The 24,342-nt window shown below is 36.4% G+C and overlaps 2 protein-coding genes across 2 annotated transcripts; one reads left to right on the top strand and one right to left on the bottom strand.

Annotated features, from left to right (window-relative positions):
- The first annotated feature begins 5,364 nt into the window (after positions 1-5,364).
- Positions 5,365-11,132, top strand: LOC119885014 (tetraspanin-3-like). Its single transcript, XM_038695280.1, has 7 exons — positions 5,365-5,549; positions 6,573-6,764; positions 7,005-7,079; positions 7,535-7,636; positions 7,810-7,962; positions 8,803-8,886; positions 10,008-11,132. Exons 1-7 carry the CDS (start codon positions 5,487-5,489, stop codon positions 10,098-10,100), a joined length of 762 nt encoding a protein of 253 aa, XP_038551208.1. The 5' UTR covers positions 5,365-5,486; the 3' UTR covers positions 10,101-11,132.
- On the bottom strand, positions 11,122-24,307 carry LOC119885013 (proline-serine-threonine phosphatase-interacting protein 1-like). The gene is made up of 15 exons (XM_038695279.1): positions 24,120-24,307; positions 23,413-23,513; positions 22,464-22,538; positions 21,674-21,708; positions 21,456-21,562; positions 21,041-21,103; positions 20,760-20,852; positions 20,499-20,544; positions 20,183-20,262; positions 19,639-19,737; positions 14,339-14,435; positions 14,037-14,133; positions 13,657-13,745; positions 12,394-12,509; positions 11,122-12,176 (listed from the first exon to the last, which is right to left on the bottom strand). Exons 1-15 carry the CDS (start codon positions 24,150-24,152, stop codon positions 12,045-12,047), a joined length of 1,263 nt encoding a protein of 420 aa, XP_038551207.1. The 5' UTR covers positions 24,153-24,307; the 3' UTR covers positions 11,122-12,044.
- Positions 24,308-24,342: the final 35 nt, after the last annotated feature.

The following is a 24,342-nucleotide window of genomic DNA, read 5'->3' as shown; positions in this document are numbered from 1 at the left end:
GTCATGTTTGGAATGGATGGAATCTATGAGTCTAATTTCATATATGTTCCACATAAAATAGATTTATTTTTACACGATAACATGTTCTGCCTCTAAGGATGTTGATTTTGTCACGTCCCTAAGAGGTTTCACTCCTCCAGATTAATTCAAGTCATTAACAAGCGTTTTCTCTGATTTGGCAGGACATTCATGGGCAAGAAGAGCGTGATGGATACCCCTCTATTGCCTTCAGCTGAGGGGCAGGGTGCTGACGCTGGAAGTCACCCTATCCAGGGAGCAGAGCGCTCTCGGGAGCTCTTCCAGAGTTCCTGCGGCTGGCGGTACAAGCGCAGGTGGATCCACAAGAGAGCCGCTCGAAAATCCGGTGAGTAGCCTACCAGAAATGTCCAGCTGTTTTTGCGCACAAAAATGATTGAAATGATTTTGTAATTGAACTTGATGCTATGGACTCTGTTTCAGGAGGCGGACTTGTTGATGAGGATTTTAGAAAGCTACATCCAAGCAGAAAGTGATACACAGGATGACAGTCTGGCACGCATGAAACACGGATCCGAGGTCATCTGGCCTCATGGATTAAAATAAATAATTAGACACAGCCTACTGTCCTCCTGCTCATCATGATTGTAATTTACTGTAACTGTCATAATAGCTACTCATGTCTATTTGCAATACACGTACAAGTTTTGTTCCCCAATTTGTTTTAATGATGATATTTCACGTTGTCTTGTCGTTTAAAGTTAGCTATTTATATTAAATAAAATCTTTATTTGCATTGCTGTGATTCTGGCAGATCAATGACGGCATATGTATAGATCACATTTTTATCTTCATCGGCACACAGAATGGCTGTAGGAAACACTGGTCCCATTCACACCTCTGGGTTTCTTCTATCATTTTCCTAAATCTCCGGAGAAAATGTAGATGTCTAGAGAAAACTTTCTACTAAACTAACTACGGTGCACGTTTTTACGGTTCTAAATGAACAGAGAGCAGCTAGCCTATATGTTGGTCTAGGTTTAACGTTATGAAAACTTTAATATTGAGTTTGCTTCCTTCTATTGTCCTCCAGGTCTGATAGCTACATGTGGCGTTCACAGCCATTATTTATCTATAGGCCCAACAACTGATTGTTCAGCATGAGTAAGTTTTTTTTTCTCCCGCTTTTGTGCTAAGGCATTTCCAAAATAACACTTATATAAATACGAATGTAGGCAGCTTATAAATAACATTTTCTAGTTTGAATATTTCGACATGAATCGATATTATCGTTTGTACTTTTCCTCTCCTTTGCATAAGGGATGATATTGTTCCTCGATCAATAACGGGAAAGTGAAATGGCCCTTAGCTTCTTTGCCTTGGGCTAATCCATTGATGGTAACGGGTAGGCTATTTCAATATATCCCCACAATGCCTTGTCTGCTGCTTTACATCAATGAGAAGGTGAGGAATGTGCTCTGCGTTCAAAGTAGTGAGTGGTGGGAGAAACGAGTATAAGCAGTGAAAGAGATGAGAGTTGTCTGATATCTGGTGAACTCCACAATTTCGGCCCAATAAGTGACTTAGACAAAAGATTACACTCGGAATAAAGAACAACACAGTTGCCTGTTATTATGTACACCTAACAAAATTATTGGAGTATTATACAACGTCCTGTATAATGTTTTTGTTGAAACTGTTTTAGAGAGGTGTTCATCAACCTTTGGGTCATTTGGAGGCTGTAGTTTGTGGTGCCATTGCACTGCGTTATAATGAGATGTGTTTCTACTTTTGTAATGTAATCACAGTCACCCAAAATGACCATCAAGTGACAATTTCATTGTCATATTAAACTGCATTTTAGCTACGTATAGCCTCCATACTACTAATACATACAAGCACAAAAGTCTAATCAGGTTAAGACGTTTTCATTTTAGAGCCTATAGGCTGGGTTTGTGGAGGACAAGAAATAGTGTTTTATTTTCTCCATAAAAACACATCTTAAGCTATCATTATTTTGTCAAACAACAGCCTTGAGATCCTGAAACTTTCAGGTGCAAGACATTGTACACAAGTAGGTTAGTAGGCTGGAAAATTGGGTACAATTTGATAAACAATCCTGCTGAATAGGTTACAGTAGTCCCTTTAAAGAAGAGCATTCAAAGTTGAATTCAAAACACAGCTGAGGAGCATGAGTAACTTAAAAACATATTTTTGAGTGTTCCTTTTGGTTAAAAAGCTCTTTTTGGTTAACAGGACAAACTGTTCCTCAGCCTTTGCAAGGAAAACACTTTTTAAGAGCTAAAATTCTGTACTGTATTGTAAGAGTAATGAATCAGCCATAGCTTTTTATTTTTACTGATAGCACAGCTGTTGGGAGAAATAAACACTTGTCTTTTGTTAATTCATCCGAAAGCTCAGGTAACTGCATGTTAATCTGTCGCACAGTGCAGCATGTGTAGATAAAATGTAATTATTAGTTTGTGTGTGTTTGTGCGTGCATGAATGAGTTGATATGACTGTCCGCACATGAATTAAAATGGCAGATCCAAACATGTTGTGTGATGTCTCCACACAAATTGAGTGTGCGCAGATCTCCCACGGCGTATACTTCCTTACTCCTGGGGGGAATGAAAGATTCATTTTATCATCTCTGTGCTCTCTGTTTACTTTAAAGTTTGCAATGCACCAAAATACCAACGCAAATTCCTTGAATGTGGAAACCTACTTGGCAATAAACTTGATTCTTCTCATTCCGTTTTACATGCTCTGATTTAGTAATCCCTTGTTCTGTCGACCTACACAAATGAACAGCTCTGTGTCTCTAAATTCACAGGAGGGTCGTTGCCAAAGAGAATACCATTTTAAATTTAAATTCCAGGAAAAGAAAATGTTATTACTGTACAGATATGATGTTATTCTCTTTTTTTATTTTGGGTTGGAGTGAATCCAGGCAAAAGTCATTATAATAATATATCTCCACAAAATAAATCTCTATAAATTAGACAGGAGGGGAGGAAGCTAAGATGAGTTAAAGAAAGACTTGCAGTTACAGTGAATATCAAAATGATGTCCCTACTATTTCGTACATTCACTGTACATTAAATTGTATCCAGCAGTCGCCCAAGCTTTGTAATGGCTTCAATTTGTAGATGGTAATTTAAGAGAAAACTAAACTATCTGCTGTGTTCAAATATTCACTTGAAAAGGTAATGAGGCTTAAATACTCTACTGGAAAATAAGTGCTTTTTAGCTTTGTTATGTATAGTATCTAGCAGGGGGGAATATTAAAAAATTCAAAAACAACAGAAGACAACAACAACTAAGTTATATTCAGCATGGGGAATCAGTTCCATCAAATGCTGGGGCTAAATTCCAAAAGCAATCAGTAGCCACTAGACAATGGCTTGCTTGAATAGGTTAAATTGGATTTTATATACTAATATTTTTATTTTCTTAAATCAGAGAGACTATATTATATGGCCATCTGACATTTTTTAATAGCTACAAAGTCATCAAAATCATGGCCTGTTATCCTAAACTGCCTCTGTGTGACCAATTTACTTAAGGGATCACTAATCTCTTTCTTGAAAAAAAAAGCTTCAGCAACATGATTCATAATATCACTCACAACAGCATTTGTTTCCATGCAGGTGTTTCTTGGAAAGTTTTATTTTTCACTAATTAAAGCTATGGTTGTAAATGTGGTTTCACATGTCATGTGAGGGCATTTTAATTTGAACAAACAGACAGAAGGCCATTGCTCTGTTTACCATACAAATAGTGATATCCTGTGATGACAAGTCACTTTGTATCAGTGATTTATGACAATTTAACATTTTTGTCGCTACATTGAACTGGCAATTTTAACTATCACGTATGAAAATTAATGTTGTGCTTTTCATCTGACATTTTTCACTAACAGAAGCTATCCTCTAGACTTAACCAAGGTGACTCAGCATATTAACCGTCACTGTTAATATGTATGGTACAAAAATCTGTGATTTTCATTGGCTATGTACAAACTTCAACGCAGCCACTGACATAATCAGTGGACGTTTAGGAGTTGTAAGCATCTGATCCAAAATCACATTTAATCATATTTGAAACTTTAATATCCTTAGTATCCTGTCTTCGTCGACCTTGTGAATCTGCATGTTTCTTTGTTTTGTATTGTTCAGTTTTAATAATGACTCAGTTTATAGCCAACAGGTAAGCTTGATGCATAATTCACAATGTGGATGCATGTTGTGTGTCAACAGTAATAGTCCTGGCTTCTACTTGAATGTGTAAGTTATCACTCTTGCTCAGTTTGAACACCAAAAGCTGACAGAGACAAATGTAGAAAGCTTTAACTCAATAAAACCAAGGCTCTGGGCACCAGGCCAAATCATTACTGATTGAGTGCCCCAAAGGCACTTATTTTCACTTGAGTAATCAATCTTGCCCCCATAGGAGATAAACAGATCTCATAGTTGTAAGCAAAGAAAGTACGGGATATCACGTGTATTAATTCCATTCAATTTTGCCAAGGGACAATGTGGGTGCATTGCGTATGTTATAATTTAATTCAGACTGCTTAGACTGAACATCTGAAAAATGTACACAGCATCAGGATTAACCATGTGGTAGTGGGGTGTTTTTATCAACTGCTTACCCTTAGTACAGCTTCCTCTCACAAATTGTCTGCCATCGTAAAACTAGCAATGCTACACTGCCACCCTCTGGCATAAAAACTCATACTACACATGAACCCATCTTAACACTAAAGAGTGATGCCATAGCTGCAGAAAAATGGTAAAATCCTGAAACAATCATTCTACCAGCATCAATACAAGCTGTGCACCTGCACTAAAGAGATCAAAGCTGAGCTATTATGGGCCTACTGGCTAAATTCATGCCCTGCCATTAAGAAATCAGCACCTAATGTGTGGATAAAGTTAATCTGTTTCCAAAAAGCTCTGAACTGCCATACAGGAAGACTTTGACAGATGACACTCAGTGGTGGTAAAAGCTATGGATGTACTATAAGCACATTCTTTGCTGCTTTTGCATAAATTCCTCTCATTTCTTATGAAACATTAAATCCCAAAGTATACCTTAAATCCATTCCGTGGTGTAAAGCCAAATGATATCTTAAGGAGTCCAACTGATAATTATATGATGCACTGTGTAATAAAGCGTGCGGGTTTGCATTGAATAAATCAATAAATCAATAGCAAAAACAAGTCCAAATGCATATAATACACAAGGCGCACTGGGTATAAAGCATGCAGTGTTGCAGGGCTCAATGTTCAGACATCCTCCATCAGACTGTTTGTTTTGAATGGTGATGTCATCGGAGCACGTGACCTTCTTTGCGGCGTTTTCACTGGCCCAGAAGCTCAGAAGAATCTGCACAGTGTGGTGTAGGACCGCCGAAGCCATTTTATTATTGTAACAGCAAAGGTGCAGGTGCATCTATATCTATTTTTTATAGTTACAGTTTTAATTTCAGAAGTCACGATACCATGGGGCAGTGTGGAATTACGTCATCCAAAACCGTCTTGGTTTTTCTAAACCTCATATTTTGGGTAAGAAAACGACAGATGTTTGAACAATGTGCAGCATCCCTGTGAGGCCAGGGATGAAGAACATTAGCAAGCTAGCAAAGTGCGCCAGAGATGCGCTGCAGTCTGCAGTTCGGCGACAGACGAGCTCGCTTTTTGAACCAGGATATCCCCGGGCACAGTGTCACTTTTGCATTCACTGTGAGGGCCAGTAACTGGAGAAAGTATAATGTGACGGTAGCTAGCCAAAGTGTTTCGGTAGCTGCCCGCCCACAAGTTGTGGCTATGACATTATGCAGCAGCTGCCAGGTACTGTAGCGGCTGCTGGGTTAACCTGCAGTGCTATCTGAGCCAGATTGAATACCATTGAATTAACAGACTGACAGAGCTGGAAAAACATATTGACAGGATATTGAAAGGACAAACAAAGCTCTAAATGGTTTAGTTCAAAAAAGACAATCTATCCCCAGCATGTGATGTAGATAGAACATGTGGCCCTGTTCACATTGCACCACACCAATCTCTGAAATCAGTTGTATGTGTCTTTGCTATTCTTCAGGTGGATTTAAATTGTTTTTTATGAACTGGGTATAGTTTTCTAAAAATATGTTGCTCTTTATCTCTCAAATTAGTTGGCATAACCATAGTTCAATGCAGAATTGGCAAAGCAGGTTGTAGAAGGTTCACAATGCAAGTATTATAATATAATTGCCAACGTGAGGGGGGAAAAGACAAAAACTGCTTTAAAAATTCTTACACTATACAACACTGCACAGTAATGTATACATACACTATAATGCACAACCCAATTGGATTACTGTACTGTACTGTATAATATATTATAATGAAAGATAAATAATTCTCACAGATGAAGCTTTAAAAAAATGGAAAAAAAGAACATGCAATATGAGACATAGTTTAACAATTGAATGTAATTGTCAAGTGAGACACATATAGATTAAAAAAATACAAAGAGGCAGATTCTTAGAGACATCTGTTTCTCTCTGTCCCTCTCTCTGGCCTTTGTTTCTCCATTTCTCTCTACAGGCTGCAGCTGGAATTTTATGCTACATTGGAGCCTATGTGTTTATCACATATGACGACTATGACCACTTCTTTGAAGATGTGTACACTTTGATTCCTGCTATCATAATAATAGCTGTCGGCACTCTTCTCTTCATCATCGGCCTGATTGGTTGCTGCGCAACAATACGTGAAAGCTCCTGTGGTCTGGCAACGGTGAGTGTGGATTACTTTGACTTGCTCCCTAAAAATCAACTGAATGCAGAGGACGAACATACGTACAGGCAACATTTCTGTAACATATTATAGTGACCAGGGGGAACAAAAAACAGCATATGATTTGAGAAAAATGAATTTTATGGCACTGAAAAGATCAAAACGCAATGTCAAGTAATTTTATTTTTAACTCACCGTACTGATGAGCATCTGAACAATGTGTCTTTGTTGTCATTTCAGTTTGCTGCCATTCTCCTGCTGGTGTTTGTAACAGAGTGTGTGGTGGTGGTGCTTGGCTACATATACAGGGCAAAGGTAAGCACTAGCCCACTGGACTACATGAGTATTCCTTTTCACAAATAAAGTGGGTCCCAGATTGAAAAAGATCATGCCTATACAATACAGGAGATTTATAGGCAAACTTTACTATATATTATCTGATATTGCATTTTGTGTGTCTACTTTTATATGTTTTTGCCAGGTGGACGATAGGATGAATACAATTCATAGCATATGAAGTTGGAGTTGGAAAAACATAACATATTCTTTCATGCCGTTATTGTTTCAAAGCTTCCTTTGCTGTGATTATTTAATGTTGATTTGTTTAGCTGCTCTCATTTAAGAGCAGATTTAAGATTGTTCCCTAAGGGCCTACATTGTAAATTCATTTTAGAATAGTGTAAAAAAACCTCTTCTGTAGAGATAAAAAAAAAAAAAAAAAGTGCAGTCACTGAACAGGGACAGTAACAGCTGCTGTGTTTTTGTTTCAGGTAGAAGATGAAGTGAATCACTCCATCCAGAAGGTTTACAACGAGTACAACGGCACCAACACTGATGCTCCCAGCCGCGCCATTGACTATGTGCAGAGGCAGGTGAGAAGAAAAGTCTGTTGTGTCAAACATTTGCCTTTCGGCAGCTTCAAATGTGACATTTTTATGTATTTTTGTGTGTGTACTGTTTTGATGTACACATATTTTCAAATTGGATTCTTAACTCCAGATTCTGGAAGATTTTCCCTCACCGTTCACCTCTATTCTTGTGTTAGCTTCACTGCTGCGGCATTCACAACTACTCTGACTGGAGGAACACACGCTGGTTTAAAGAATCCAAGAACAACAGTGTCCCAGTCAGCTGCTGTCAGCCCAGCATCACTAACTGTACCGGCACTCTCACTCGACCCGCAGATCTCTACCAAGAGGTACAAACAAGATGCTCAAGTGTTGTGATATTGACAAAAAATTATATTAAGATATTTTCAGAGATTTTGTCGAAAAATGTGTTTGTTAAAGTCGAGTATTGTACTAGCTCGCTTGTTAATAGGATATTAATTGTTTCTTACTAATGACATTAATGGAAACAGGTCTTGTTCATGTATTTATTAAACTGAAGCATTTAAGTGAAAACAATATAAAAACACTGAAATCACCAGCACAAGTATTACTGATATCAAACAGTGCAAGTATGAGTAAACATTTTCATCTGTTGCTGAGTTAAGTCTGTAGCTGTGGTCTTAGTTTCTTTGATTCTGTCATCATCATTGTAGTGGTCTTTGAACCAGAGTTTGTTTTTGTGCTGGTACCTGGCTGGTTTAGGTTTATCTTGAAAGCTGACTCCCAAAGCTTTTTACATTCTTGGTATTCTGTGCGGTGGTTAGTTTGTGATCTTTTTAACTTCTCATTTTTAAGTTCAGTCATGAATTTTTCAGCTTGTTTAACTAACTTTAACTGTAACTGTTTAACACGTGTACTACATGCATGATGTCGTGAATTCGCCGACAAGGGTGTTTTTTTGCAAAGTGAGTGACGTAGCCTACTCCATATTGACTGCTCACACATCGTTAAAACAACAATTACGATATTATCATAGACAATACATATCACATGCCCCTAGTTGGGACATAGTACATAAAACCACAGAACAAAGTTTAAGCTATGGATGATTGATATTAAGGTTCTCTGACATTATTGCCTGTTCATTTGTTTTGTAAGAAATGTTGTTATGCCTGTGAAACTTCATTCAGTCATTTTTTCTGTCTCAGGGATGTGAAGCTCTTGTTGTGAAGAAGTTAAAGGAGATCATGATGTATGTCATATGGGCTGCACTCACTTTTGCATCTATACAGGTAAGGAGGAGAAGGAGTGTCATCTGAAAAGCGGCATTTTCAACTGGGACAATAGAAGTGTAATGTCAGCAGTTTAGTAAAACTTCAAGTCTGCTTTATTCTGCATTATTGGAAACTGATTATTTTCAGATCATGGACTGTAGCCTTGTCCCCTGATAACTATATACATAAATAACAAAGGCAGCTCCTCTGTAGCACTTGTCCTTTGTGTAATTATTGTGTGCATCTTAGTGTTGAATGCATTTTATAGCTCTTTTCATATTTTCTTTTGTGATCCACACTTTCTCTCACGCTTTATCAGGTATCAAGGTATCAAGGTAATTTATTTATCATTATACAACACAAGGTTGTACAACAAAATGAAAGTTTGTAGTCCCTTCATGCTACACACAAAAAACATAACAGATAATTCAATTAAATAAATAAATATTTTCTGCTATCAGTTATAGTGCTGCAGATATTAGTTGAAAAGTTTAAAACAACCTTCAGTGTGTTCTGTTTTTGGTTATTTCTTTCTTGCCTCTATTCAATTAGTATTTATGGGTGTATCAACCCAATACCCGAACGAGGATCATTAAAATGTAATCTAAACATATTTGATCCACGTATGGCAAAAGTTATTAATTTTGACGTTGTTTCAATCCTAAATTACATTAAAAATCAAAAGCTTGTTTATTAGGACCATAGTTAAAGCTGCAACAGTCCTGTCCAGTACTGAGCTGACAGGAGCTCTGACCTAATTGTGTCAAAGGATTTCTACTGTGTTCAGCTCAGCATGGTTGCTGCTGACCAGGAAAGCCCTGCTCCCAAAGCAGCGACAATAACAGCATAGCCAGTCACTTAATATTACAGTCAAACACTCTTTGTAATGGACTATGTATCATGTATATGTGAAAAGATGATGCCTTTTGGTTTAACATCATCTGCTTATACACTGCGATTTCTTATAACAGCATAGTGGCAAAAACAAATGATTTCAGGATGCTTTGATTGGAATTAGAAAACAACCGATTAGTTTTTGGTTTTTGACTAAACTCACATAATTTTTCTGCCATCTTTACTGAAGGGTTAAAGGACTCAAATAACCGCTTTTCTTTCATTCCCCTGCTTTCTGTCTGCAGATGCTGGGCATGCTCTGTGCCTGCGTGGTGCTGTGCAGGAGGAGTCATGACCCAGCGTATGAGCTGCTGGTCACAACCAACAGCTATGCATGAAAGATGCAACCAGTCAACAAAGCACTCAGAAAATCAAAAGGAGCGTCACCGGACATGTCCACAGTAGATTTCAGCTGTAGTTATATAAGCTCAAGCACACCTTGCACAATTCATGATAAAGTAGCGAACACTGATGATGTGGTTTGGGTGGGCGGGGGCTTCAAGGGGAAACCAGTTATTTATTGACATGCTTTGTAAGTTACTGTTACTTTAAATGTTGTTTTTTTTTGTCTCTTATAAATACTGAACTATTTACAGAAGCCAAAGTTGTATATGGCTAATTGACATTATTGATGTTGATCCAGTTTTTTTTCTTTTAATTGTGGTTACATAAGATTTTGCCTCATCCCCAGTGAGGATGATGAGAAGTCATTTCGGAGCATATGTGTGAAGTTATGTTTAGGAGTGTTTTATGGAATGTATTTCCTTGTGTGCTAGTTTGCACAACGGCTGGAGCTCTGAAGATGTTTCATGGTTGTTTAAATGGAAACTATGCTAAAAAGAACATGTACACTATTCCTAAGGAAGGAGGTTTGACCACAGTGTTTTATCATAGAAAGAACAGTTTCAATGTTTTTATCTGTCTAATAATTTTTGTTTGTGGAGCAAAACTGCATTTTTGGTACAAATATTCAGGTTGTGAATAATGTACATTCTGTTTTGGTGCGGATGTTTTCTGAAAAGGACTTCAATAGTGAGGTATTGCCAATATATAAATTGCGAATGAACCTTTTAGTCTCTAATGCTATTATTATTAGTATTGTCAGTGTTACCTGAAGACCTGTGTATGTGTAGATTTATTTTGTTACAGTCAGATAATTCCTTCTGTTCTTTAGTTATAAACATATGAAGAACCATGACACATTATTTTATACATTGTTGTGAATTTGTGCACTGTTTTAATATTTTTGAGCTGTTAAGTTGACTATTAAATATTTAGCTAGTGCCACAGGGAAAAAAAAAAATATAACAAACAAAACTGTGTATAGACTGGAGAGCAGGCAGGACACAAATAAACTCATACATTTCAACTTGACTGTTTAATTGCCATTTCATCCACATGGTTGTACATGGAAATAAACATGATATACCTAGAGGTCACACAAAATAGCTTATGGACACCTAACATACTTACATATTGTACATGTTGTAACCCTCTATCTCCCACAGCTACATACAAAAACACAAAAAAGAAATTAAATATTAAAACCTGAGAGACAAGACCAAACTGTAACTTATCCCAAGTCAACTGTTGGATCATCCTTATACACAGTTGCACTTTGATTTAGACACATAGCATATAACTTATAACTGCATGCTCCTGATTTTATCTAATGGTAATTCATGATTTATCACATGAAATACAGTACAGTGCCAGAACTTATCTTATCAGTTGGAAATAAATCCATTCAACAGCCAGTCTGATAATCATACAGAGCCTAGCTTGCACTAGAATAATACTAGTTCTACTATTAGCAACTGGAAAAAAAGGTTTTGTTTGGTCATCAGACTCCCGTTGAAATAATGGCATTGACAGGGTAAATGTCATTGGATGCCACTGAAACATTCCATTCAAACACAGAAACCAAATGGTCTTTCATTCTTCAATAAATAATAAATAAGAATCCCACTGATCAATTCAGAAAGCTTTCTGAAAGGTCTAACTGTAAATAAGGAAGGGGTACCTGATAAAGACTTTTAAATTGCTAAATTGCTCAGGTTCAGGTTCAATTCAGGTTCAGAAAATCTACAAGTTCTGGATGTCAGTCCAGGAATGTGTGTGTATGTGTGTGTGTTTTTTGCAAGTTTGACACATGATGTGTGCTTGCCTGTATTTTTAAGCATATCCAAGTTTTAATGTGTGATGTTGTTATTTGTCTGTATTTTCTTGTTTAAGTGTGTGTGTGTGTGTGTGTGCGCGTGCATGCGCACGTGGGTGTGTATTCAGATTTTGCACAGATAGTTTCCTGGCACCAGTCCAGTCAGCCCATTCCTCTCCGCTGTCCACCAGCCATCTTCTCCTCGCTCCAACACTCGGATCATGTCCCCTCTACTGATAGACAATTCATCCCCTTCCTGACCAGTCAATTTCAACAAAAATGATAAATGTTAATTACGAATGGGTGATAATTTTCTCACTGAAATCTCTTACATAAATATCTACATTATCTTTTAAACATACTGTACAATCAAGTAATTGTATTCTGCTATTGACAAACTTTGTTTCATGTCCAGTGACATCGTATTGTAATTAATTATAACATTAATTTCGACAAATTAATGCTTTAATCACCTGTGCAGTGTATTCATAAAGTACAATATAATGGTCTTCATCAGCTGAAACTGTGGCCAATGGTGCCGCACACTGAAGGCCTGTTATGGGTGTATATCCTCCATCTGAAATTTCAGCTGAAGCCAGAGTGATAACAGGCAAATGCAAAATGTAATATTTGATCTCAAAAGTATTATTTCTCAAAGAAGTTAACAATACATTGTATAAAGTTCAGTACATTGATAGTCCATTCAATTAAAATGTACAAGTGATGTTTCTTCATTCAAAGACTTCAAACACAAGAGCTGACTTCTGACTCACAGTGTCAGAACAATTCCTGTACAATAATCCAGTAACTCTCACTCTGATCATCCACCTGTTTACTTATTATTATTTATTCGTCATTCTGTAACTCAGTGCTGTTCAGACTGTTCATGTTGTATATTTTGTATACACTGTACATATCATATCCACCTACCTCACATACATCACACCTGCACGTAATACTTATTTATTCCAGCATCCTTTGTGCACTGTGTGTATATGTATGTTTGTATGTGTAACTGTATGTATATATTTATAGGTATGTACATATATGTATATCACATCCACCTTTGACATGTACATAATAAAAACAATAATAACAATAACAAAATAAATAAATAATAATAATAATAATTTACACCAGCTTCCTTTGCACACTGCTCATTGCACTATTGTCTCGATCTGTCTACGCTGTTGCTTTCTGGTTGTGTATTTGTGTTCTCTGTAGTGTTGTCTGATTCTTGATTCTCTGAGTAAGCACATTGTGAGCAATGTATGATCCAGAGTCAAATTCCTCGTATGTGTACACATACCTGGCAAATAAAGGTGATTCTGATTCTGATTCATTTTTTTTGCTACATCCCATTTGCAAGAGGACAAGAAAGAGTTTTTGTTAAAAATGTACTTTGCACATGGGAAATGCAGTTTTGGAAAATTTTGGTGGTAATGTGTGAAGTAAAATTGTAAATTCCCATGTGAAACTTGTATGGGAAATTAATGTGGTTTTTCAGGTTATGTTAGGTTGTATTAAAATGATTCACTACGGTCTCATGATTTTATTTCAACAAATCTTTCATTTAAAATCTTGTTCTGACTGTTGTAGTTGCTAAAAGGTCAAACATCAAACAAAGTTATAAATATATTCCATTTAAAAACATCCACTATGAGCACAAAGAGGCTGAAATACTCATTAAAACCCTCAATACTAAGAGCAATCCAACAACTGGATGCAGTACTTACACTCATCAGTAGATGTCAGTGGTGATGAAGAGTTTTGAAGACTGTCTGCACTTATGTTCATAGAACTTGCCAGAAGGTGATCAGAGCACCTGAGTGATCCAGGTCAGGAGAGTTATTTAGGATTTACACAATGGACTCCATAAATGTTCCGATCAACAGACAAACAGGTCTAAATAACAGCTGCATGTGATTTTTTTCAGATTGGCTGAAAGCAGATAATTATTTGTAGTGGTCAAAAAACGGAAGATGGTACTGAAGAAAGAAGAACCAGCATTTTCTCTTACTGCCACAACAACCTGGTAGTATTCATGTGTTATCATCTTGTACAATATCAATGCTGTCTCCTCCTGATTCCTCCTTTAATGTGTATTGTGTCAGACCTGATCATCATGTCTTGTCCTCCCCCTGCGAAATGAGCTTGGCCATTGCTGTCCATGGACGCCTCTGTCTGGTAGTAGCTCTCAAACAATATGGGCTCTGTGAGAGGAAAAGGGAAGCTGCTCATTTGAGAAGTGAGGACAAAGTTTGCTTTCTGCCTCCCTCCTGTGTGTCCACTGAAAGAGAAACGATAGTACTCCAGTTCTTTTGTACTGGAACTTCTTTTTCTCCCTTATCTCGTCAAGGTTGTAGTTTTCTCTGTTAGCTTCTAAAAATTTCACAATGGCCCACCATGACAGCTTACCTGGAGGCCTCGATCCCGTGCCTTTCATCTCTATGAAATGGTTGTTGTCTGTTGTGATGTCACACTGTTCCAGTAGCTTCCTCACCTCCTCGTAAAACTGATTTTAAAACAGGAGGCAGTTTCTTTGTGATTAGAATTGTATATGTTCCTGTATAACACAATAGGTCTAGTGTGCAAACGTTTCTGTGGTTTCAGCTCAAGTGCAGTTAGTAATGCTAAAAAGAAATGAGGAAGAAAGTTGGTATGTATGAAATGTGCTTTGGCTAAATCATCCACCAAATGGGTGACAACGTGCTGTTTGGTGTTTCTTTCAAGGAGTCTAGATATCTGCAGCCATGCGGGGCTGTACCTAGCTACAGTGGTGCTTTGAGCTAACATCCGCATCCTAACATGCACAACCGCGGTGAAGTTAGTTTTAAGTTGGATATTCGACAGACATTCACCCAGGATCCAGTGACGGCTTTTTAGTCAGTTCACCCAGTGACGGTTGTATAAGTGCGGTTAGCTCACCTCTGATGGCTCGCTTTTAACCAACGGGGGTTAGCTTAGGGACCGTCAATAAATTACAATTGTGAGAACAGTGTTATGGGAAAATCATTATTTATTTCAATAGCTTCCAAGTCATGTGACACAGGGACTTCAAACCAATGCCGAATTGTAGTACTATACTAGGCAAATGAGACACACCCCTTCATATTTGATTTGAGTGCATTTTTTATTTTATATGAATATTTATTCATAATTTATGTAAAATAATGCCTTTTTTTTTCAATAGCGTCCAAGTCATGTGACACAGGGACTTCAAACCAATGCCGAATTGTAGTACTATACTAGGCAAATGAGACACACCCCTTCATATTTCATTTGAGTGCATATTAAATTATATTAATATTTATTCATAATTTATGTAAAATAATGCCTTTTTTTTCAATAGCGTCCAAGTCATGTGACACAGGGACTTCAAACCAATTCCGAATTGTAGTACTAGACTAGGCAAATGAGACACACCCCTTCATATTTCATTTGAGTGCATATTAAAATTTATATTAATATTTATTCATAATTTATTGAAAAAAGTGCTGTTTTTTCAATAGCTTCCAAGTCATGTGACACAGGGACTTCAAACCAATGCCGAATTGTAGTACTATACTAGGCAAATGAGACACACCCCTCATATTTGATTTGAGTGCATTTTTTATTTATATGAATATTTATTCATAATTTATGTAAAATAATGCCTTTTTTTTTCAATAGCGTCCAAGTCATGTGACACAGGGACTTCAAACCAATGCCGAATTGTAGTACTATACTAGGCAAATGAGACACACCCCTTCATATTTCATTTGAGTGCATATTAAAATTATATTAATATTTATTCATAATTTATGTAAAATAATGCCTTTTTTTTCAATAGCGTCCAAGTCATGTGACACAGGGACTTCAAACCAATTCCGAATTGTAGTACTAGACTAGGCAAATGAGACACCCCTTCATATTTCATTTGAGTGCATATTAAAATTTATATTAATATTATTCATAATTTATTGAAAAAAGTGCTGTTTTTTTCAATAGCTTCCAAGTCATGTGACACAGGGACTTCAAACCAATGCCGAATTGTAGTACTAGACTAGGCAAATGAGACACACCCCTTCATATTTGATTTGAGTGCATTTTTATTTTATATGAATATTTATTCATAATTTATGTAAAATAATGCCTTTTTTTTTCAATAGCGTCCAAGTCATGTGACACAGGGACTTCAAACCAATTCCGAATTGTAGTACTAGACTAGGCAAATGAGACACACCCCTTCATATTTGATTTGAGTACATATTCGAATTTATATTAATATTTATTCATAATTTATGTAAAATAATGCCTTTTTTTTCAATAGCGTCCAAGTCATGTGACACAGGGACTTCAAACCAATTCCGAATTGTAGTACTAGACTAGGCAAATGAGACACACCCCTTCATATTTCATTTGAGTGCATATTAAAATTTATATTAATATTTATTCATAATTTATTGAAAAAAGTGCTGTTTTTTTCAATAGCTTCCAAGTCATGTGACACAGGGACTTCAAACCAATGCCGAATTGTAGTACTAGACTAGGCAAATGAGACACACCCCTTCATATTTGATTTGAGTGCATATTCGAATTTATATGAATATTTATTCATAATTTATGTAAAATAATGCCTTTTTTTTTCAATAGCGTCCAAGTCATGTGACACAGGGACTTCAAACCAATTCCGAATTGTAGTACTACACTAGGCAAATGAGACACCCCTTCATATTTGATTTGAGTACATATTCGAATTATATTAATATTTATTCATAATTTATGTAAAATAATGCCTTTTTTTTTCAATAGCGTCCAAGTCATGTGACACAGGGACTTCAAACCAATGCCGAATTGTAGTACTAGACTAGGCAAATGAGACACACCCTTCATATTTGATTTGAGTACATATTAAAATTTATATTAATATTTATTCATAATTTATTGAAAAAAGTGCTGTTTTTTTCAATAGCTTCCAAGTCATGTGACACAGGGATTTCAAACCAATGCCGAATTGTAGTACTATACTAGGCAAATGAGACACACCCCTTCATATTTCATTTGAGTACATATTCGAATTTATATTAATATTTATTCATAATTTATTGAAAAAAGTGCTGTTTTTTTTCAATAGCTTCCAAGTCATGTGACACAGGGATTTCAAACCAATTCCGAATTGTAGTACTACACTAGGCAAATGAGACACACCCCTTCATATTTGATTTGAGTACATATTCGAATTTATATGAATATTTATTCATAATTTATGTAAAATAATGCCTTTTTTTTTCAATAGCGTCCAAGTCATGTGACACAGGGACGGTGTGAACGGTGGTTCCATGCTCAGTGTGTGGAATGGACAGCACACAATGAAGAGGCAATGGAAGGAAACTGGGAATGTCCGTTGTGTAAATAAAGTGTTTCTTTGAAATCTGCTCAATGCTGTGGAAGAAAATGACTGACTCTGTGTGGTACAACTGCAGTTGTACAAGAGGTGTGTAATATGTGTAACAGGTAGTAGTACTATTCGGCATTGGTTTTGAGTCCCTGAATCATTTGAAATGGAATCTATTGAAGAAAAAAATATAAAAAAATATTCATATAAATTTTAATATGCACTCAAATCAAATATGAAGGGGTGTGTCTCATTTGCCTAGTATAGTACTACAATTCGGCATTGGTTTGAAGTCCCTGTGTCACATGACTTGGAAGCTATTGAAAAAAAACAGCACTTTTTTCAATAAATTATGAATAAATATTAATATAAATTTTAATATGCACTCAAATCAAATATGAAGGGGTGTGTCTCATTTGCCTAGTCTAGTAATACAATTCGGCATTGGTTTGAAATCCCTGTGTCACATGACTTGGACGCTATTGAAAAAAAACAGCACTTTTTTTCAATAAATTATGAATAAATATTCATATAAAATAAAAAATGCACTCAAATCAAATATGAAGGGGTGTGTCTCATTTGCCTAGTCTAGTACTACAATTCGGAATTGGTTTGAAGTCCCTGTGTCACATGACTTGGAAGCTATTGAAAAAAACAGCACTTTTTTCAATAAATTATGAATAAATATTAATATAAATTTTAATATGCACTCAAATGAAATATGAAGGGGTGTGTCTCATTTGCCTAGTCTAGTACTACAATTCGGAATTGGTTTGAAGTCCCTGTGTCACATGACTTGGACGCTATTGAAAAAAAAAGGCATTATTTTACATAAATTATGAATAAATATTCATATAAATTCGAATATGTACTCAAATCAAATATGAAGGGGTGTGTCTCATTTGCCTAGTGTAGTACTACAATTCGGCATTGGTTTGAAATCCTGTGTCACATGACTTGGACGCTATTGAAAAAAAACAGCACTTTTTTTCAATAAATTATGAATAAATATTCATATAAAATAAAAAATGCACTCAAATCAAATATGAAGGGGTGTGTCTCATTTGCCTAGTCTAGTACTACAATTCGGAATTGGTTTGAAGTCCCTGTGTCACATGACTTGGACGCTATTGAAAAAAAAAGGCATTATTTTACATAAATTATGAATAAATATTCATATAAAATAAAAAATGCACTCAAATCAAATATGAAGGGGTGTCTCATTTGCCTAGTCTAGTACTACAATTCAGCATTGGTTTGAAGTCCCTGTGTCACATGACTTGGACGCTATTGAAAAAAAAAGGCATTATTTTACATAAATTATGAATAAATATTCATATAAATTCGAATATGTACTCAAATCAAATATGAAGGGGTGTGTCTCATTTGCCTAGTATAGTACTACAATTCGGCATTGGTTTGAAATCCCTGTGTCACATGACTTGGAAGCTATTGAAAAAAAACAGCACTTTTTTCAATAAATTATGAATAAATATTCATATAAATAAAAAATGCACTCAAATCAAATATGAAGGGGTGTGTCTCATTTGCCTAGTATAGTACTACAATTCGGCATTGGTTTGAAGTCCCTGTGTCACATGAATTGGAAGCTATTGAAAAAAAACAGCACTTTTTTCAATAAATTATGAATAAATATTCATATAAAATAAAAAATGCACTCAAATCAAATATGAAGGGGTGTGTCTCATTTGTCTAGTATAGTACTACAATTCGGCATTGGTTTGAAGTCCCTGTGTCACATGACTTGGAAGCTATTGAAATAAATAATGATTTTCCCATAACACTGTTCTCACAATTGTAATTTATTGATGGTCCCTAAGCTAACCCCCGTTGGTTAAAAGCGAGCCATCAGAGGTGAGCTAACCGCACTTATACAACCGTCACTGGGTGAACTGACTAAAAAGCCGTCACTGGATCCTGGGCGAATGTCTGTCGAATATCCAACTTAAAACTAATTTCACCGCGGTACATGCACAATGCTAACATGATAATGTTTACGTATATGTTCACCATCTTAATTTAGCGTGTTAGTATGCTAACATTTATTAATTGGCACATCTGGTAATAAAAATTAAACAGATTAATTAAGGTATGAAAATATAATCTCATTATACTAAAATGTGGCCTACACTCAATACAAACCCAAACCATGACTTAACGTTGCAAAATTCCTGATGATAAACTGCTTCTAAAATTACATTTGTACACACACTTTGAACGTGTACTTGAATTAAAGCCAACTGTTGAAGTGAGATGCTGGGATAAAGTTGGGTTTGTATCCTTTTAAAACTATGTAGATAAAGTGAGAATGTGAGCTCACCTCATCATCTTTGATACACTGCATGGAGAAATTATTGCAGTGATCCCAGAGAGCACACCTGAGCATGCTGATGCGATCTCCCTCCAGCTGCTGGAACACCTGAGAAACATGTACAACCCACTGGTTTCTGCTGTTACTATTTCCAAGTCAACATCAGTAACTTAATATCTGCAGAGACTTCAATTTTCCCTCATCTTTCAACTTGTATTGCATTACTACACAGTGGTATTATCATCTGAATGTATTAGGAATGGCTGACATGCCAATTGTAATGTACCTTGAAAAAGCTTATAACAGAACTTGACTTGTATGATGAAGTATGTTATTGCATAACTGTGGGCTTATTGTTCCATTTAGCACGCTCAATTCAAGATAAAGTGTCTTTCCTCACCTGTCAGCAGTAGGAAGGTGCTTTGCGAGGAATAATGCTTTGTACCGATAAAGGGGATGTGGTGTGTGAGGTTTAGTCTATTTAGAAGCTCTTATTCTGGATTGTAACCATGTTAGAGACAAGTGCAGGTTATAGCATAATACTCCACAGTACCTCACACGTGCTTTTGTGTGTTTCCTCCCAGTCCTGGCGAACCCTTTCCAGCTGAACAATGTTGGTAAAGTACAGCTTCTCTGTAAGGGATTAAAGTATTGTTTTAGATGGTATTAGAAAAGAAACAACAGCAATGAACACAAATGTAATGAGTCTGCTTTGTCCCATCTCTTTTAAGATTTGTTAAATAAATAATGTGTAGTGTGGGATTTTTGTATTCTCTTAACATAGATAATCAGTGGGGGAGCTGTATTGAGAACAAATACAGTAAATACATATGCATGCCGCTTTAAAACAGAAATTATTGAGATTGTACCTGCTTCATTGGCCGCCTGTCTGCATTGTTTGGCCCTGTGACGAACCTGTGAAATAAAAATGACAGAGGAAGCTTAACCAGTGTGAGAATCTCTGATCATTACATCATCATCAAAAGGTCAAAACATGTTAGATGTGTTGTAAAGGGTTAACTTAACACCTTCCCTTTAATATCCAAATGTAATTCAAATGAGATGACAAATGCCACAGTAGCACTATTATTTGTATCCCTTTAAACCAAAAGTGGTTTTAGTTATTGTACCTTGTCTGAGTTTTTGGATGTAGCAATTGTCTTCTCAGCCCCCTGTTCTGCGTCATCTGCCTCCCTGCATCTCAGCTCGTAGTTTTTCTTAGACTGTGAGAAACAGAAACTACAGTAGCTCTGGAGATCTAGGACAGGAAGGGCTCTGCTATTTATACCAGTGTTCGCCACATGCAGTATGCCCTCAAATGAGTTCCCTCACAATGAAAAAATAAGTCATGTTTGGTTTCTGGATTAAATGTGAAACATTTAAAACATATTAGCTGTGGCTGTTTTCCTACCTCCATGGTCTTCTTGTACAAAGAAACCTTTTTCTTCTGAACTTTCTCCATGATGCTTTCAAACTATAAGGGGAGACCAAAAGTTGAGACCATCACTTGGTTATAATTTAGATTCACAAATAATTATCAACTTTAAAGAGATTAAAACTGACCATAAGGTTGAGTCAACATTTCTATAATTCTTTGTCAAAACAAAAACTGAACAGTGTGATGTTCACAGATAGCACTGATTGCAGGACGTCTGTATTGCATTACATAGATTTAACAATCTGCAAACAGGTAGAGAAGAATTATTTCTACATGCCTCAAACTAGATTAAGCCAACCAACCTTACGTTATGTTTAGGACAATCAAACCTCACCTCTATGTTTGTGTACAATATGTCAGTTGTGAAGCAACACAAATTGTCCTGTACCTTCTTCCTCTGCCCTTTCTGCCGTTCTCTGAATGTCTCAATCTTTTTCACCTCCTCTTTCAATATATCAGAGAGTTGGATGTGAAAGCTCCCAATGTTCTCGATTTCTGCAGCCAAAAACAACAAAATGAATCATTCTACACTTAAAGGAATAATAGCAGCAATATTTAGTACTTTGGTTGGATTTGTCCAGGGGGCAAACGACTGGATGAACTTACGTGCTTTTAATTGTTCAAAGGATGCTCTCAAGGTGCTGTGAAAACAATGCACATTTAAGATCAGAGGTAATTGAATGACCATGCATTTTTTTTTGTAGGGCACATGGTCTTTGCAAACCTAAAACAAACATTTATCACACAACATTTTTCCAAACTCATGGCTGTTGCTCAGCACAATGTGTTTCTTCCCGTTCCTTTCTAAGAACACAGAATCACAAAGAAGCTCAGTACAACTCAACTGTCTGACTGCTTGTGGCTAAGCAGCTACAGCAGAGCAGTTTGGACTGAGCAAAGTACTGTCAAGATAGACTTAATAGCATTTGCTGAAAGAAGTTAAACTGTGCTTAATATTTTACCACAGAACAGGAAACTGGCAACAGAAAATGGACAACTGTATACTGAGAGAGGGGCCACTGCAGTGGGTGACACACACACATACACACACACACACACACACACACACACACACACACACACACTGTGTCTTTTTTTCTATTTCTGTCTCAGATGCACAAATGTGTGTTTCCTTCAAAAAAGAATATGACTCATAGGCGCCTGACAGATGTTTTATATTTCATGTTGCAGGTCAGTTTCAATCGACATTAAACAATATTTAAAACTCATCACATGGTCTAACAAAATCAATATGTGACTCTTTTCCAAATTAGAATTCTGTATTTTTGTTTTTACCAAAATGTCATACTTACATATCATAAATGTACAGAATGTGCATACAGTACATAATGTTGACCTTATAGCCATCAGAATATAATCCAATCCATGTATTCACCTGATTTCTGTGTGTCCTCCAGCTTTGTGAGCAATAGTCACCAGTTCCTTCCCATACTTTTCCTCTGCTAGTGCCCTGTGCAGTATGAACAAACACATGCATCATACTGCAGCCCTGAATTTGTGTTTTAGTATTTAGTTGTAAAACTGAACTGTGTTATATGTTCCTGCCCTGACAGAAGGGGCATATTATGCATCACTGTCTTTTGTCTTGATATGCAGATACCGTCTTTTGCACCTTTCAGCCTGCATGGAAACTTTGAAGCCTTTGCTCTTTTGCACACTGCGTTTGAACCGCTTTTCATTTGTATGTTTTATGTAAATGCAAATTAGTTAGATTGGAATAACATAGCAAAGATATCATTCCTTCTGATAAAATGCCCTTTATTGGTCTTTTGTTAGATGTGGTTACATATTGCAATGTACCTTATATGAATCTAATATTATCATTTACTATATCCTTTATCTAGGTAATCAGTGTTAGTGGTGGTGCTGAATATGTGTGCCTCACGGACAGGAGTCTTGTCATTCTTTGCACATCATGAATACATGAAATTGACCACCGCGCTAAACCTAAATTTAGAAATCCGTCAAAAAAATCTGCTAAATTGTTAATCTATGTTGATAAAACTGAGCGGTGGGACTAACTGAACACTAACCGACTGCCTGATTACCTCTAGAGAGTTCTTTTAAATATTATCCAAGCCTCATATTGTAATGGGTTCCCTTTAAACTAATGTTTAATGGGTTCCCGTCACCTGATGATAACAAAAACGCAACTGAGGTTTTGTCATTCTGTGATGAACTGGATTGCTGGAAAAAGATATATTAGATTTATATTAATCTAATTGTGTCATGATGTTAACTGCACAACCATCAGAAAAAAAAGAATATGTGTGGTTTCCCAAATCAGTTTTGGTTTCAGCTTCTGCAATACACATTGATGCTACCTCATCTTTAAAAGCTCCTCCATATCCTTGCACATTTGCCTTCCATCTCGTAACCTCTGGATCATAGCATCATACCCGGCATGAGAAGTGAATTCAGACCCCTGTGTTGAGAAGACATAGAAATACTGCAATGAGCCACATTGCTCAACAACTATTGCAACATGTCCTTTAGTCAATCCTGGACTTACTTTGTGGTATATAAAAAGCAGAACTAGCACACACAAAGAGTACTTCATCAAACTGCCCCTCATGAGCAGAGCAGATTGTCAAATAGGCAGGTTAGACGGTTAGTTCGACATATAACAGTAACTTAAACACTGAGGTAAGATTTACAGCAAAGACTACAAACAGTTTGTGGGATTAATGAACTGGATAACTCACTGTTTTCTTGGTTAAGTGATACAATCAATACATTAAATACAAAAAAAGACATTTTTTATTTTATAGCACGACAAATTATGTTCTACAGTTTAATACTTTAGGATTGCAGATGATGGGTACAAGTTAAAATATAATGTGTTTATACCACTCACAGGAGTGTTTTGTTTTGTTATCTGTATAATAAATACATTAGATTATAGTTTGCTGATCATTTCAATTTAGTATAAAAAACTTAAAGTAAATGACTACATGACTATGAAGATACCAGTGAACTGTCACTACAAGAACAGGTTAAGCAAAGCACGAGACCACAAAACTAGACTTACCCAGAAAGCATCTTTAAACATCAAAGGTGCCATCTCAGTTGTTACTTCCTTGAACTGAACTCTCAGTATAAACTTCTATCACCAAACAATTTGAATGAAGTTGTTGAAGGTCGTGGGATACTTAGCCAAGTAAACTGTGTTTAAAACTGTGAGTGGCCTAAATGTCCCTGAGTCATTTTGAATGAGGAAGAGCTACAGTCCCATGATGTCACTGACCACAGTC

The sequence above is a fragment of the Micropterus salmoides genome, unplaced genomic scaffold, assembly GCF_014851395.1.
Source record: "Micropterus salmoides isolate LMB-PRFRI ecotype aquatic unplaced genomic scaffold, ASM1485139v1 Ms_hic_scaffold_3854, whole genome shotgun sequence".
Classification (NCBI taxonomy): Eukaryota; Metazoa; Chordata; class Actinopteri; order Centrarchiformes; family Centrarchidae; genus Micropterus; species Micropterus salmoides.
Note: the sequence above shows the minus strand (reverse complement) of the source record. Positions and strands in the feature narration are given on the sequence as shown.

Bases quoted from the DNA above. Each gene is read 5' to 3' on its own strand.
- LOC119885014 (XM_038695280.1), top strand. From the start codon at position 5,487: ATGGGGCAGTGTGGAATTACGTCATCCAAAACCGTCTTGGTTTTTCTA. The intron at 7,637-7,809 runs GTGAGAAGAAAA...TTCTTGTGTTAG, and splicing joins TTGACTATGTGCAGAGGCAG to CTTCACTGCTGCGGCATTCA. The intron at 8,887-10,007 runs GTAAGGAGGAGA...TTCTGTCTGCAG, and splicing joins TCACTTTTGCATCTATACAG to ATGCTGGGCATGCTCTGTGC.
- LOC119885013 (XM_038695279.1), bottom strand. From the start codon at position 24,152: ATGGCACCTTTGATGTTTAAAGATGCTTTCTGG. The intron at 23,514-24,119 runs GTAAGTCTAGTT...TTCTCAACACAG, and splicing joins TGTTTAAAGATGCTTTCTGG to GGGTCTGAATTCACTTCTCA. The intron at 14,436-19,638 runs GTGAGCTCACAT...TTTTAAAATCAG, and splicing joins AGTGTATCAAAGATGATGAG to TTTTACGAGGAGGTGAGGAA.